Here is a 12,431-nt window from a genome sequence, read left to right as displayed (position 1 = left end):
GCAGGACCTTGCCAAGCCCCACACGGGCTCTGCAAGCAGCAGGGAGCCTGATGTCCCCTCCTGCTTCCTGCCAGCCTGGACCCCAGGGACAGCCAGGAAGGCATGGGGCTGTGCTGGGCTCTCCTCCCTGCTGCCTTCCTGCTTGAGCAGAGCGGGGAGCGGGGAGCAGGAGCAGGAGCGGGGAGCAGGAGCAGGAGCAGGAGCAGGAGCAGGAGCAGGGAGCAGGAGCAGGGAGCGAGGAGCAGGGAGCAGGAGCAGGGAGCAGGAGCGGGGAGCAGGAGCAGGGAGCAGGGAGCAGGAGCAGGGAGCGAGGAGCAGGGAGCAGGAGCAGGAGCAGGAGCGGGGAGCAGGAGCGGGGAGCAGGAGCAGGAGCAGGGAGCAGGAGCAGGAGCGGGGAGCAGGAGCGGGGAGCAGGAGCGGGGAGCAGGAGCAGGGAGCAGGGAGCAGGGAGCAGGGAGCAGGGAGCGGGGAGCAGGAGCAGGAGCAGGGAGCAGGGAGCACCCGGGCTGTGCTGCAGGCCTGGAGGAAAGCAAACAGGAGAAAGCAATTGAGGAAGCTCGTGTCTCATTCGTGTGCATCTCAGCCGAAGTCCAAAACAGGAGGTGCTCGCAAAGGACATTGGAAAAATTCCAGTGATGTTATCTGACCCCAAGGAGCAAGATTAGCCCACAGGAAAAAAAAAAAAAAAAAAAAAAAAAAAGTTGTTTACAAGCTGGGTAAGCCAGCTCAGAAGTTGGAACATGGCAGTGCTGGGGTCAGCTGCTGGCCTCACCACCTCTGCCACTGCCGAAGCAGCACCAAATCCCTCCGTGCCCTGCTCTGGACTCAGTCATCTTTACCCTGTGTCGTGGCCCTGGCAGGTGAGATGCTGCTGCAGGGCACAGGGTTCCCCACCACTCTGTGCAGGCAGGAGGTCGTGCATCCCGGAGCACATCTGCAGGGAACTTGCACCCGAGCCACGCACTCGCTTGGCAGGTTCTCACAGAGCTGAGCAGAGGCACAACCTTCCCTTCCTTGGCATCTTTTCTCCTGAATCCCAGCAGGGTTAATGGAGAACCCAGTTTCCCTGGAGCTGCAGACCAGTTGCTGCCAGGCAGCAGCCTGCCCTTCTCCCCTTCCCCTGGTCTCTAACACCTCCTGCCTTGTACAAAGTGTTTCTATCTAAATGCAGATGAGGAATCACAGGATACTGTAGCACCTGGATTCAGCTCTCCTGGAGGACCCTTTTACCCTGCAGAAACCGGGGAGGGGGAATTTGGAGTAGCTGTTCAGTGCATCCATACATTGCTGTGTTGCTGCCCAGCCAGAGGACAGGAGGCACCCTTAGTGCCCCGTGCCCTGGCAAGGAGCTGCTCTGAGCCCCTCTTAGGCTCTACACTTTGCCTCTAGAATCTTTGTCTGTTTTGGTTTGGTTTTAATCTTAAGGAAAAAATCTTCTCTGCTGGACACCCATGCTTGCTTTCAGTGAAACCCACATTCCTATCATCTTTCTCCTGAGCATCTATCTAGGAGGTCTCAACTCAAGGGATCGCCACGCTGGCGTGAGCCTGTTTCTGTCCCACATGTCCTCTTGCATCTACACTACAGAGGGGAGGCACAACACCAGGACTGTGCCAGGCAAAGTCCTTCCCTGTAGATGACCTCTGGAGTAGCAGCTCCACAGACCCATCGCCAAGCAGTGCTTGGTGCACCTTCCCAAGAGAAGCTGGTGAGTCCTGCTGCAAAGCCCCAGGGGAGCTCAGATCCACCTCACCTCCCTGCCAAGCTGTGCTGGGACACATGGCCCTGATGGCACCACAGGTTCCCCACCTCCTGCCCAGGGAACGGTGCTTGTCCTCTCACTTATCCACATCAGAGCTGTCTGGAGACAAGAAATAGGCTTGGTAACAGATGTCTGAAGTAATTTTCTGTTGACCAGTGTCCCTCCAGTCCTCTTTGTCAGAGACTCCTCTAAGACACGGAGTTACACTCTGTATCAAGAAGCTTAATATTTAATTTAATTTCTAAATCTTGGCTGTTAACATACTTATTTAAAGCCAAACTGGAGAAACTCCATTGGAATTTGCTCCTGGTTCAGTATTTATAGCTTCTTGGCCTCTGCTGGACATGTCAGCTTCAAAGTCAAGCTTTGCAAACCATCGTGATCATCCTTAAACAAAGAAAAAATGAAAGTGCATTGCACCACTTTCTCATCTCCTGACTGCCAATAAATGAATCTTCTAGGAAAACTCTATATGAGCAGCAGAGATTCTCTAGGATCCTTTCAAGATGTGGTGTAGAAAGCTCCAGAGGCTCATAGTGAATATTTGATTAAACTGGATGTCCCAACATAAGGAAACATTAGACCAGACCATGGTAACCCTTCCAGCAGAAAGGGAAAAGGAGATGGCAAAACCTGACACTGGAGGGTGGGTGACAAGGGCTTCTGGGCCACTTTGAGCCCCTGTGCCTGGCTAGTGGTTGCTCTTTCTCTGCAGGAGCCTGCACCACCAGAGAGGAGCTGGCAATGGGAGGCTGAGCTGCTGTGGCAGCCACAGCCCATCCCCACACCTCTCACTGCACGTTTCTGTTCTCTGCATTTGTCCTTCAGTGGGTGGAAGACTGCAAAGTGGCATCTTCTGCATCCCTCAAAGCATCCCTCAAAGACAAGCTTCCATCTACCCCCAAGCACACAGCTCACATTGCTGCTCAAATTGTTCTGCAATCTCCGTGCAAAGGTAAATCACACCCCCCAGCAGTGGGTGGGTTGTCAACTGAAATGCATAGTGAGAATCACTTGGTTAAAGGAAATTCCCCCAAAAACACTCTACATGCCACCCATTCATCACTACCTCTTACATCCTACAATGCTCTTTAGAAAAATGATGTTCTTTTGTTTTTTCCTCCCACTAAAGCTGAGGCTCTCAGACTCTTGTGAAAAAGAAAACTTGAACTGTAGATCAGCAACTGGGATTAGCAAGAACCAGTTCTGACATATGCAAAACATTGCAAGATAAAAGTGTTCACATCTTTGCTTACAAAAAGCACTTGCCTGTGCCACCTCTCATCCCTGGGGGGCTTTGGGGAGATGATTTCACCACAGCCATGCCACTGGAGCTGTGCAATGTCTGGTGATCAGGGATGAAATATGAGCAGAAAACATCTTACACAAACAAAATCACAGGCAACCCAGACTAGCTGTGCACCAGCCTGCAAGCTCCCTCCAAGAGGGAAGGGAAAAGGTTTGCAGTGTGCTGTTGAGCAGCTCCATAAATTGATGCCCACCCACATGGAATACAGACATGTAGGTGATGCTTTCAGGTCCCCAGTCATGCAGAGCCAAGCTGGTGCCACTGGAGCAACAATCTGATAAATTCCCAGCATGGGTAATCCACCCTCAATAACACATCTGATGACACGAGTGCAGCCAGACTGGGGAAGTCCCATGTCAGGAAGCTGTGAATGACACACTCCTGGAGGTGGCTTACATGGTGACTTAGGTCAGGACTGACCAACTGATGGCCTGGGGCTGGATCTGATCCATGGGCAGTTTATCTTCCTTCCCAGAAAGGCCAGACTGTCCATGGGCTGATGGCAGAGGGCAGTACGTGGGAGATGGAGGAGGGACTGCAAACCTGGGGTGAAATCCAGTCACACCAAGTGTCTTCTACATGCTGCTGCAATGGTTTATGTCCTTAATTCTTGAAACCTCAGCACAAGGAGCCACTGCTTACTCTGGGCCAAAAGAATCAGTGAGAGAGGTGCTACCAGGACTAGTCAGCCCTTTCCCAGCTCTTGGCTGAGCAGCGTGAACACAAATCTACGCTGGGCCCTGTAAAATAAAATATTACTGGCTCAAGAATGGGAAGTCCTCAAGACACAGAGCACAGGATGATGACACACAACACAGCCAACATGGATCTGTGGACACTGCACCAGTGCCTCCCATTCCCCCAACCCATTCCTTTTCTGTAGTTCCTCTCACAACAGCCCAGGTTATGCTGGTGAAGCATTTAGGGGACAACATAACAAGCTAGGTCAGAGCTGATCCCAGCCAACATGGCTGGTCACATTCTTTACAAACTGGATGAGCTGCTGATCCAGCTTACCCTTCCTAAAGAAGGGTCATAAGTCAGCACAGAGGTGGAGGGGGCTTTCACACTTGTGTTCAGGGAGTATGCTTTGTCATCTGCTAATTTGTTTCCAAAATCATGGGCCATTTACCACCTTTGGTATCCTCTGTAATGCAAAAGGCCCCTTCTGACCTGTTACTCCTGCCCAAGAATTCCTGCCCCTGATCAGGACTGGTGTGACACACCACACCTCTCCTCCGAAGGACAGAGGCTTTTATGGCTGGTTGCATCTGGAAAGACAAGGGCAGACACTCCCCTCATATTTGTTCCTCACCTGGGTATGCATCTGCAGATGAACTTGCAGCCAGGCAGGTATATGTACATGGGCATGTGTTTATTAGCACTAAAAATATGTATTTGTCAAAATCTCTAGGGTTAAAAACCAGTCATTACATAATTACATTAAACAATTACTGAACTGATTCATCAGTTACAGGCTCACCAGCAACACCTGAAACCCATCCCAGCCACTTAACAGGGCAGGAGCTGCCACAAACAAAAATTACTCCCAGAATGTGCTGGAGATGAATGCTCCGTCCAGGTAAGAGAAGATCCTTTCCATTCCTGGCTGCTCACACCTGGAAGCTGATGGCCTGTGCATGTGGAGCTGCTGGTTTAAGGTGTTTTGATGTAGAGATGTAGAGATACAAGTAGCCCCTCAGGTCAGCACTGTGTGATGAGACTCACCCAAGACGTCTGTGCTGTGCAGCTTCAGAGCCTTCACAGCAGGGTCTGCTTCCATCTTATTTCTAAAGTTCTATTGTTAACAACAAACGACTTCTTTGGCGACCTTTGAAACGTTTTGTTGGCACTTCCTTCTGATCAACAGGGTCTGTGAACATAATGAATATGCAGAACACATAGAACTCCATGACACAGCCTGCTCCAAGCCTCCCGAAAAGATCTGCCTGTTATTACTGGAGCTGTGATCGGTAACGTTTTAGTTAATGGGTGCACAGGAGAGCAGGAAAAAAAAACAGAATGAAGCTGAGGAAGCAAGTTTAACTTTGCCATCACCTGCCTTCCAAGTGGGTAACCACGCAGCACTAATATCTTGGAAAAAGAAGCCTCTGGGTTTCTTCAAAACAAAACAAACAAACCCAAACAAACAAAAAACCACAATAAAACAAACAAACAGAAACAAAACAAACAGAAACAAAAACCACAAAAAAACCAAACAAACAAACAAAAAAGGATAAAAATCACCACTGTGCTTTCATACACTGCTGGAAAGCACCATGTCCACGGGGACTTGAGAGTGATGGTGGAAGAGAAGCTCAACAATGTGCAATTGCAGCCCAGAAAGCCAGCTGTGTCCTGGGCTGCATCAAAAGAAGGGTGGAAGGCAGGTCAAGGAAAGTTATTCTACCCCTTTACTTGGCTCTCATGAGACCCCACCTGGGGCACTGTGTCCAGATCTGGAGCCACCAACATAAGGACATGAAGCTTCTGAAATGAGTCCAGATGAGGCCACAAAGATGATCCAAGGGCTGGAGCAGCTCTGGAAACAGGCTGGGAGAGTTGGGGTGTTCAGCCTGGAGAAGAGAAGGCTCCAGGGAGACCTTAGAGCAGCTTCCAGTGCCTGAAGGGGCTCCAGGAAAGCTGGGGAGGGACCTGGGACAACGGCTTGTAGCAGGAGGACAAGGGACATGGATTAAAGCTGGAAGAGGGGAGATTTAGGTTAGACATTAGTAGGAAATTCTTTCCTCTGAGGGTGGTGAGAGCCTGGCCCAGGTTGCCCAGGGAAGCTGTGGCTGCCCCATCCCTGGCAGTGTTGAAGGGCAGGTTGGATGGGGCTTGGAGCAGCCTGGGCTGGTGGGAGGTGTCCCTGCCCATGTGGGGGGTTGGGACTGGTTGATCTTTAAGGTTCCTTCCAACCCAAACCAGTCTGTGATTCTATGATTCTGTGACGTGATTCTATAGAGAGCACCAGTGCAGCTGTAGTCTAGGCCCATGGTAAAATAATATGGCCTGCATGACTCAGCTGTGGTTGCTCAAGCGACAGCATTGGGACTCCATGAGCCCAAAACTGCACTCAGAAGTGAAAGACCCTGTTGCAGTCAGAGTTATGTGAGCAAATCTCTGCTTGCAACATTTACCTTGCTGCCACGTGTGCTTAGAGAATGTTGGTGCATCCTTGCTGGGAGGGCACCACTGGCAATGTAACCAACCATCTACCTGATGCTTCTAAGTAACTAACCTGGGTCACCTCGCCTGGAAAGGTCTGGTGGTAGCATCCCATTGCTGACCCTCAGACAAGGACTCCTCTGGTGATGGCCAGCAGCCTGCTGCCCCAGGGCACCTGCTGGCAGGGGGCATTGTGCAGTGGTGCTAGAAGCACTTAGCATCAAATGGTTTGGGTTGGAAGGGACCTTAAAGATCAGCTAGACAAAACCCCCCTGCATGGGCAGGGACACCTCCCACCAGCCCAGGCTGCTCCAAGCCCCGTCCAACCTGCCCTTCAACACTGCCAGGGATGGGGCTTCACTTCCAGGGAGGGGGCACTTGCCCAAGGTCTACGTGCACATCCTTCAATATGAACAGGAAATTGAGCACGACCTCCACAGCAGGTCCTGTGCCCCAGCCAGCTGTGTGGTGGGGTGGAAAGGCTTGGTCAGTGTGATGCCAGGGGAGAGGGAGGTGCTGGAGAGGTGGCTCTAACCAGAGAGCTCATCTGATGCCATTTGCAGTATCTGAGCCTGACAGAGTCCCTGCTCAGGAAGCAGAGTGAACACAGTGCAACCAAAATACAGTTTAAAATTTGTGCTTCACATGAACCCATGGACTGGGAGCAGAAGTGACGTGCCTGAGGTTGCCCAGTCACTCCCGGCCCAGTCCTTGCCCCAAGGCACATAAGTGGGCTATTGAACAGGGAGCACCCAAGTTTTCTGCAGCTGAGCATCCCTGCTGCCCCTGCCACACCGAAGAGCCTTCAGCCCAGCACGCCGGGAACATGATCCCTTGTTCCCAGTAACTACCATGTCCCTGGACCTTGTTCATGCTGACATGAAAACCAGGACAGCGTGTGCACCATCGGTGGGGATGGCAGCAGCACGGCTGAGTTTGGCATCCTGGTCTGGAACAGCAGGGAACTCCAGGGTGACAGGGGGAAAGTGGGGCACTGGGCTGGGGGCTCTGGGTGCCTTCTAGTCCTGCTTGCCCAAGGTATCTGCACCTCGGATCCCAGGGGGGAGGGCCTGATCCCGAGGCCCTGACAGTGGGGATTTGCCACCATCAGTGCCCTACGCGCGGGAGGCGGCCAGTCCCCCTCGAGCTGCCTCATGTCGTGACAACGGGGCACTGCTCGGGGAGCCTCAGCAGCCGTTCCGCGATGTTCCGTGCCAGGACCCGGTCAGACCAGCGCCAGCCCGGGCCATCCTGCCGCCCGCCCCGTCGCGGGCCGGGCAGCCTCGGGCCGCGCTCCAATGGGCGCCGGGGGGGCGGCCCGCTCGGCCCGCCCCTGCTGCCTCCCTATAAGTGCCGGAGCGCACAGCCCCGCACACGGCGAGCCGCGCCGAGCCGGGACGCGCCGAGCCAAGCTGAGCCAAGCCAAGCCAAGCCAAGCCAAGCCGAGCCGCGGGTGCCCGGAGCCCCGGATCGCAGCCCGGGATCGCAGCCCGGGATCGGTGCGTACCGCGGGGCCGAGCCCCGCTCCCCGCCGCGCTGAGCGGACTCTCCCCGGCAGCGCCGGGCGGACATACGGACATACGGACGGACGGACGGACCGCAGCTCGAGTCCCGGAGGGCGCAGCGCTCGCCTGCCTTCCCGGTGAAGGGGCGGGTGCTCCGGGATCCTCGGCAGAGCCGGCGCGGGCGGCAGCGGGACGGAGCGCGGCCCCGCAGCCATGGCAGAGCACATGATGCTGCCCGTGAGCCACGGGGGCAGCGGGCTGCAGGGCTACCGCGTGGCGGTGGGCGGGCTGCAGGGGCCCCCGCAGCACGGGCAGCATGTGCTGAGGACGCTGCCCGCCGGCGGGCAGATGGTGCCCTACGGAGGGGCTGGCATGGACGGTGCCATGCGGCCCAGACCCGCCCCCGGCGCACAGATGAGCCACCACCAGATCCCGGGCGCCGTGATGTTCGGCGGCCCGAGCCAGCAGCAGCAGTACGTGGGGCCGGTGGGCACCCAGCAGCTCATGGCCAGCATGCACCTACAAAAACTCAACACCCAGTACCAGGGTCACCCGCTGGGTATGAGCAACGGGCCCATGGGAGCTGGTGCCCAGCAGTACAGAGTGGGGCCAAGCCAGCACCCGGGCATGCAGCATATGCCCTCACCGGCACTAACCTTGAATGTTATGGACGCTGATCTCGTAGACGAGGAGGTCTTGACATCCCTTGCCCTGGAACTGGGGTTGGACCGGATTCAGGAGCTGCCAGAGCTATTCTTGGGACAGAACGAGTTCGACTTCATTTCAGACTTTGTTAGCAAACAGCAACCCAGTGCCATCAGCTGCTGAGGGGCTTGGAGCTCCTCCTTGTGTCTCGGTGGTTTTGTTTCTAACTTCCTTGTCCACCTGCCATCCTCCCTTCCCTGCCTTGCCTTGTCCTGGATTCCTGAGGCAGTCATTGGACACTGGCTTTTCTCTTCTGCGTGTTTTTTCATTTGTGAGTCCCTGGGGAGGGGGTGTGTACCCCAAGCAGGAGCAGATCAAGAGCCCTTGCTGTAGAGCTGCCTCTAAATGGCATTAACAGGATTTCTGGCTTAAGTAGAAATAATGGACTTAGGACTTTCCTCAACCAGGCTTGGAGTGCAGGAGGCAACGGGCAGCTGGCAGCCCTGCTGGTAGCTGGATTTGCTCAAGAGTTCTGTGGTGCCAGTGAAGTTAAAGGATCTCCTGAGAGATGATTGTCTCCCGGGTGCATGGTTTGAACTGGTTTCCCCTTGCAAACACAGATATTTGTTGGGACTTTTTACTGTGACAGCAACTAGGTCTTCAGTCTTGCCTGTTCAGCTCGGGACGGGGGCACTTCCCTCCAGCAGGCTTTTTTCTAACTGGCTGAGCAAAATCAAGTGTGCCTTGGGGGAGGGTGTGCATACATGCCTAAGTGTTCATCTCCGTGGAACTTAGGATCTCTGACCTCTACAGCTAATCAACTGTAAAATTTACAAAGTGTTTGAGGCTGATTCAGGCATGAGGCTTAAAGCTGCAGTCTAGCTCCACTTTTTTTTCCACCTCTGAAACCAAATAAAGACCATGTAACTGTATATTCCAGATCTAATTTTATTTATTATTTTTTTTTCCTATGATTATTTATTTGCAAGGGCTTCTTACGTTACTTGGCTTCGGGACTGCTGGGCAGGATGCATGGAGAGTACTGCAGCTTTAAGATGCTGGCTTCAAAAAAAAAAACCAGCCTGAGATCGTTCTCAAGCTGCTCTGCAGTAGCTGCTTTGACCTGACATCTTTATGCTGAACACATAGGACTGTAAATCCAAAACCTTCCTGGATGTGATAAAGATGACTGGATTTCTAATTCCCTTACTCAGAAAAGGTCAAATGTAAAAGCGAGTGGGGTTTTGTTTCCTCTGCTGTCTCTCGTTTCCAGGCACTGTGCAAAGCTCCCGACAACTCCTAGTTGCTGCTGCCCCCTGCTGCTGCCAGCTCCTGGCAGCTCACTCACCAACCAAAAGAGAATGTACAGATGAATTTGCAAATAAAAGCTGAAATCTCTCCAGTGTGCGTTTGTTTAGTGCTTGTCTCCAGCCCAGGAGCAGTGCAGTGTTGAGCACTGGGAGAAATTTCTTCCTCGCTCCTGTTGGGCTGTGGATCCAGTTGTGAAATGTCTCCCACCTGACACCTGAATTGGAAGGATTGTGTTTCTAGTTTAATGCCTGGACTGAGTCAACCCTCAAAGTGTGGCTGGGAGGATGAGGTGCTCCTCCTTTGCACTGAGGGAACATTCCTGGTGTGGCTGGTGCTGCCCTGTTGCTGGCAGCTCTGCTGGTGGCAGCTCCAGGGCTCAGGTAAGTGGGTGGTGACTCCTCACCCTGCTGCAAACCCAGAGCAGCCCTGACAAGCTGGGTTGTGGCTCTGCCAGGAGCCCTCTGCTGCAGTTTTCTGTACCATAAAAACTAAAACCTAGACAGCCTTTGATCTGCTCTTCCAGAGGCTGGCTTTTTCTTTTGTGTCCCTTTCCTGACCTGTAGCAATGGGGCTGTGGGTGCTGGTATTGGAGTGGCTGGATTGTCTGTCATTGTCCCTTGGCCTTGTTTCTTACACAACTTGGGAGCAATTGTTAAAGTCCTGTTCTGTCCTTCTGGTGCCTCTGCAGTCTGGAGAGCTGGTCAAATAGGAAATGGCAGGGACTGTGCTGCAGGTGAGAGCCCTGCCTGGGCTGCCGGCTCTGTGGTGATGGGCTGCTTGAGACTTGGAAGAGCTTTGCTTTCTCTGTGCATCTGCAGAACAGCAGATGGCTCTGTTGTAGGAAAGCAGCGAGGAGTTGGCAACTGGATTTATTCTTTCTAGCAAAAGAAGTGAACCCCAACATGAAGAGGCATGTTCTAACCTGTCAGTTGTTGTGACGTGTGACACTGCTGTGACCTACAGTGCCCAGCTACGAGTGGAAGCCACGTCCAACCCACAGATGCAAGATTGTCAACATTAGCAATTTCTGCAGAGGTTTCCCAGAACAGGAACATGTTTCTCTCTATGAAGCATTTGGCATTTGAGCAAACATGTCTGTACATCCTTTTAGAGGGGTGCAGTGCACTGGGAAAGGGGGTGTTGATTTAAATTGGAGCTGGGAAGTTGATATTACCAGAGATGTGGTGTGACTGGGGGGTCCAAACCAGGGTTTTCCTGGGAGTCTGACCTAGCAGGCTCAGTTAAGGTTGTTTCCATGTCAGCTTTCCTACAAATGCAAACTCCTGAGCAGGAATGAACTGCTTTGCATATTGTCTTTTCATTTCCCCAAAATATACTGTTAATTGTGGTCAGCCTCTGAGATTTCCTAGATAAACCAGGCCAAAAATACTGATAATTTCTGCCTATTGGTTCTGGCTGGGTTAGACTGGGTGAGTTGGGCCATCACCTCCTCTCTAATGCCTTCCTGGTTTAGGTGCAGGCTGGACCACCCCTCCTTGTGCTGCCTGCCCTGTAGGCCTGGCTGTAGGCACAGGGGCCTGTGCCAGCTCTGAGGGCTCTAGCTCTCCCTCCTGCTGGGCTTTGCAGTCATCCTGTCTGTCCAGGTCTCCTGGCAGGGCTGGCACCCTGCAGTGAGCAGAGGTGCCAGGTGGCATGATGGGTGACCCAGTTTCCTGGGTTTGCAGACAATTTTCTCAAAGTCATCTAATATTGCCAAAAATATAACAGGGCTGAGCTCTGCTTTTCCCATGTGGCCAACACTGACCTGTTCACTCAGCAGGGCAGCAGGGAGATGCTCTGGTAGCTGTTGGGGCTGACAGGCTCTGCAGAGCACTGCAAACAGCTGCTGAATGACAGTGCCCATCAGTTAAGGAGCTCTGAAGATGTAAGTGAACTCCTCACATGCAGAGTTTGTGTTCAAAGACAACTTCTGGGAAGCACCTCTCTGAGATACGGGGAGTCTGTTTTCTCTGTTGGGAAAGAAGGAAGATTCCCCATCCTACTGCCTAGTCCAGGCTGGGACGCAGCCACTCTGTCCCCTCTCCTAGGCTGGGTCCTCTGTTATACTCTGAATACATTTTGTAGCTGTACATGGCTCTGGAAGCATGTGACTGTGAAAGTACAGCAAGATGAGGCATTTCCCTCCATCCCCATCTTTCACCACATGTGCTCCCATGTGCTGATAGAGCTCAGTGGTCCAGAGCAGCAAAGATCAAAGTCCAGAGCAGAGAGCTAGTGAAGGCTCTGCTAATAGCAACTGAGCAATGAGACGAGCAATGACTGGTAAATATGAAATTACATGTGTAGGGTTGATCTTTCTTGACTTCACACACAGTGCTGGTCTCTAAATTAGCTAATTAGCTACAGCCGCTCGGGAAAGATCTTAGCACTGCAATGGATCTTCTCAACTTGCTGGTCAGGAGGAGCCAGACAAGCAAAGGGAAGGTTAGAAATCATTAGGAGAGGAATAGAAAGCAGAATCAGAGTGCCCTACAGGATCAATACACAGTTCAGCTGCATCCTGAGCACTGCTCACACTGGCAAATGGTCCAAAGTTCTGCTCCATTCATCAAAAAAACAGCAACATGAAAACAGAAACTGTAGAGAAAGATGAAACAGCTGTGGCACAGTAGTGTTTCTCGAAGCACAAAATAGACTGGGACTCCTCAGTCAGGAAGAAGTCTGGGTAACAGTGCTTTATAGAGGAAGTGAAAGGGGAAGGTGAGTAGGA

At 52.8% G+C, this 12,431-nt stretch overlaps 1 protein-coding gene across 1 annotated transcript; it reads left to right on the top strand.

The window, feature by feature from the left end:
- Window positions 1–7,625: 7,625 nt before the first annotated feature.
- On the top strand, window positions 7,626–9,787 carry LOC127393282 (cbp/p300-interacting transactivator 3). Its single transcript, XM_051638231.1, has one exon. It carries the CDS (start codon window positions 7,958–7,960, stop codon window positions 8,570–8,572), a length of 615 nt encoding a protein of 204 aa, XP_051494191.1. The 5' UTR covers window positions 7,626–7,957; the 3' UTR covers window positions 8,573–9,787.
- The last annotated feature ends 2,644 nt before the right edge of the window (window positions 9,788–12,431 follow it).

Source organism: Apus apus, chromosome 21, assembly GCF_020740795.1.
Source record: "Apus apus isolate bApuApu2 chromosome 21, bApuApu2.pri.cur, whole genome shotgun sequence".
Classification (NCBI taxonomy): Eukaryota; Metazoa; Chordata; class Aves; order Apodiformes; family Apodidae; genus Apus; species Apus apus.
This window is presented reverse-complemented; position numbering and strand designations above follow the sequence as displayed.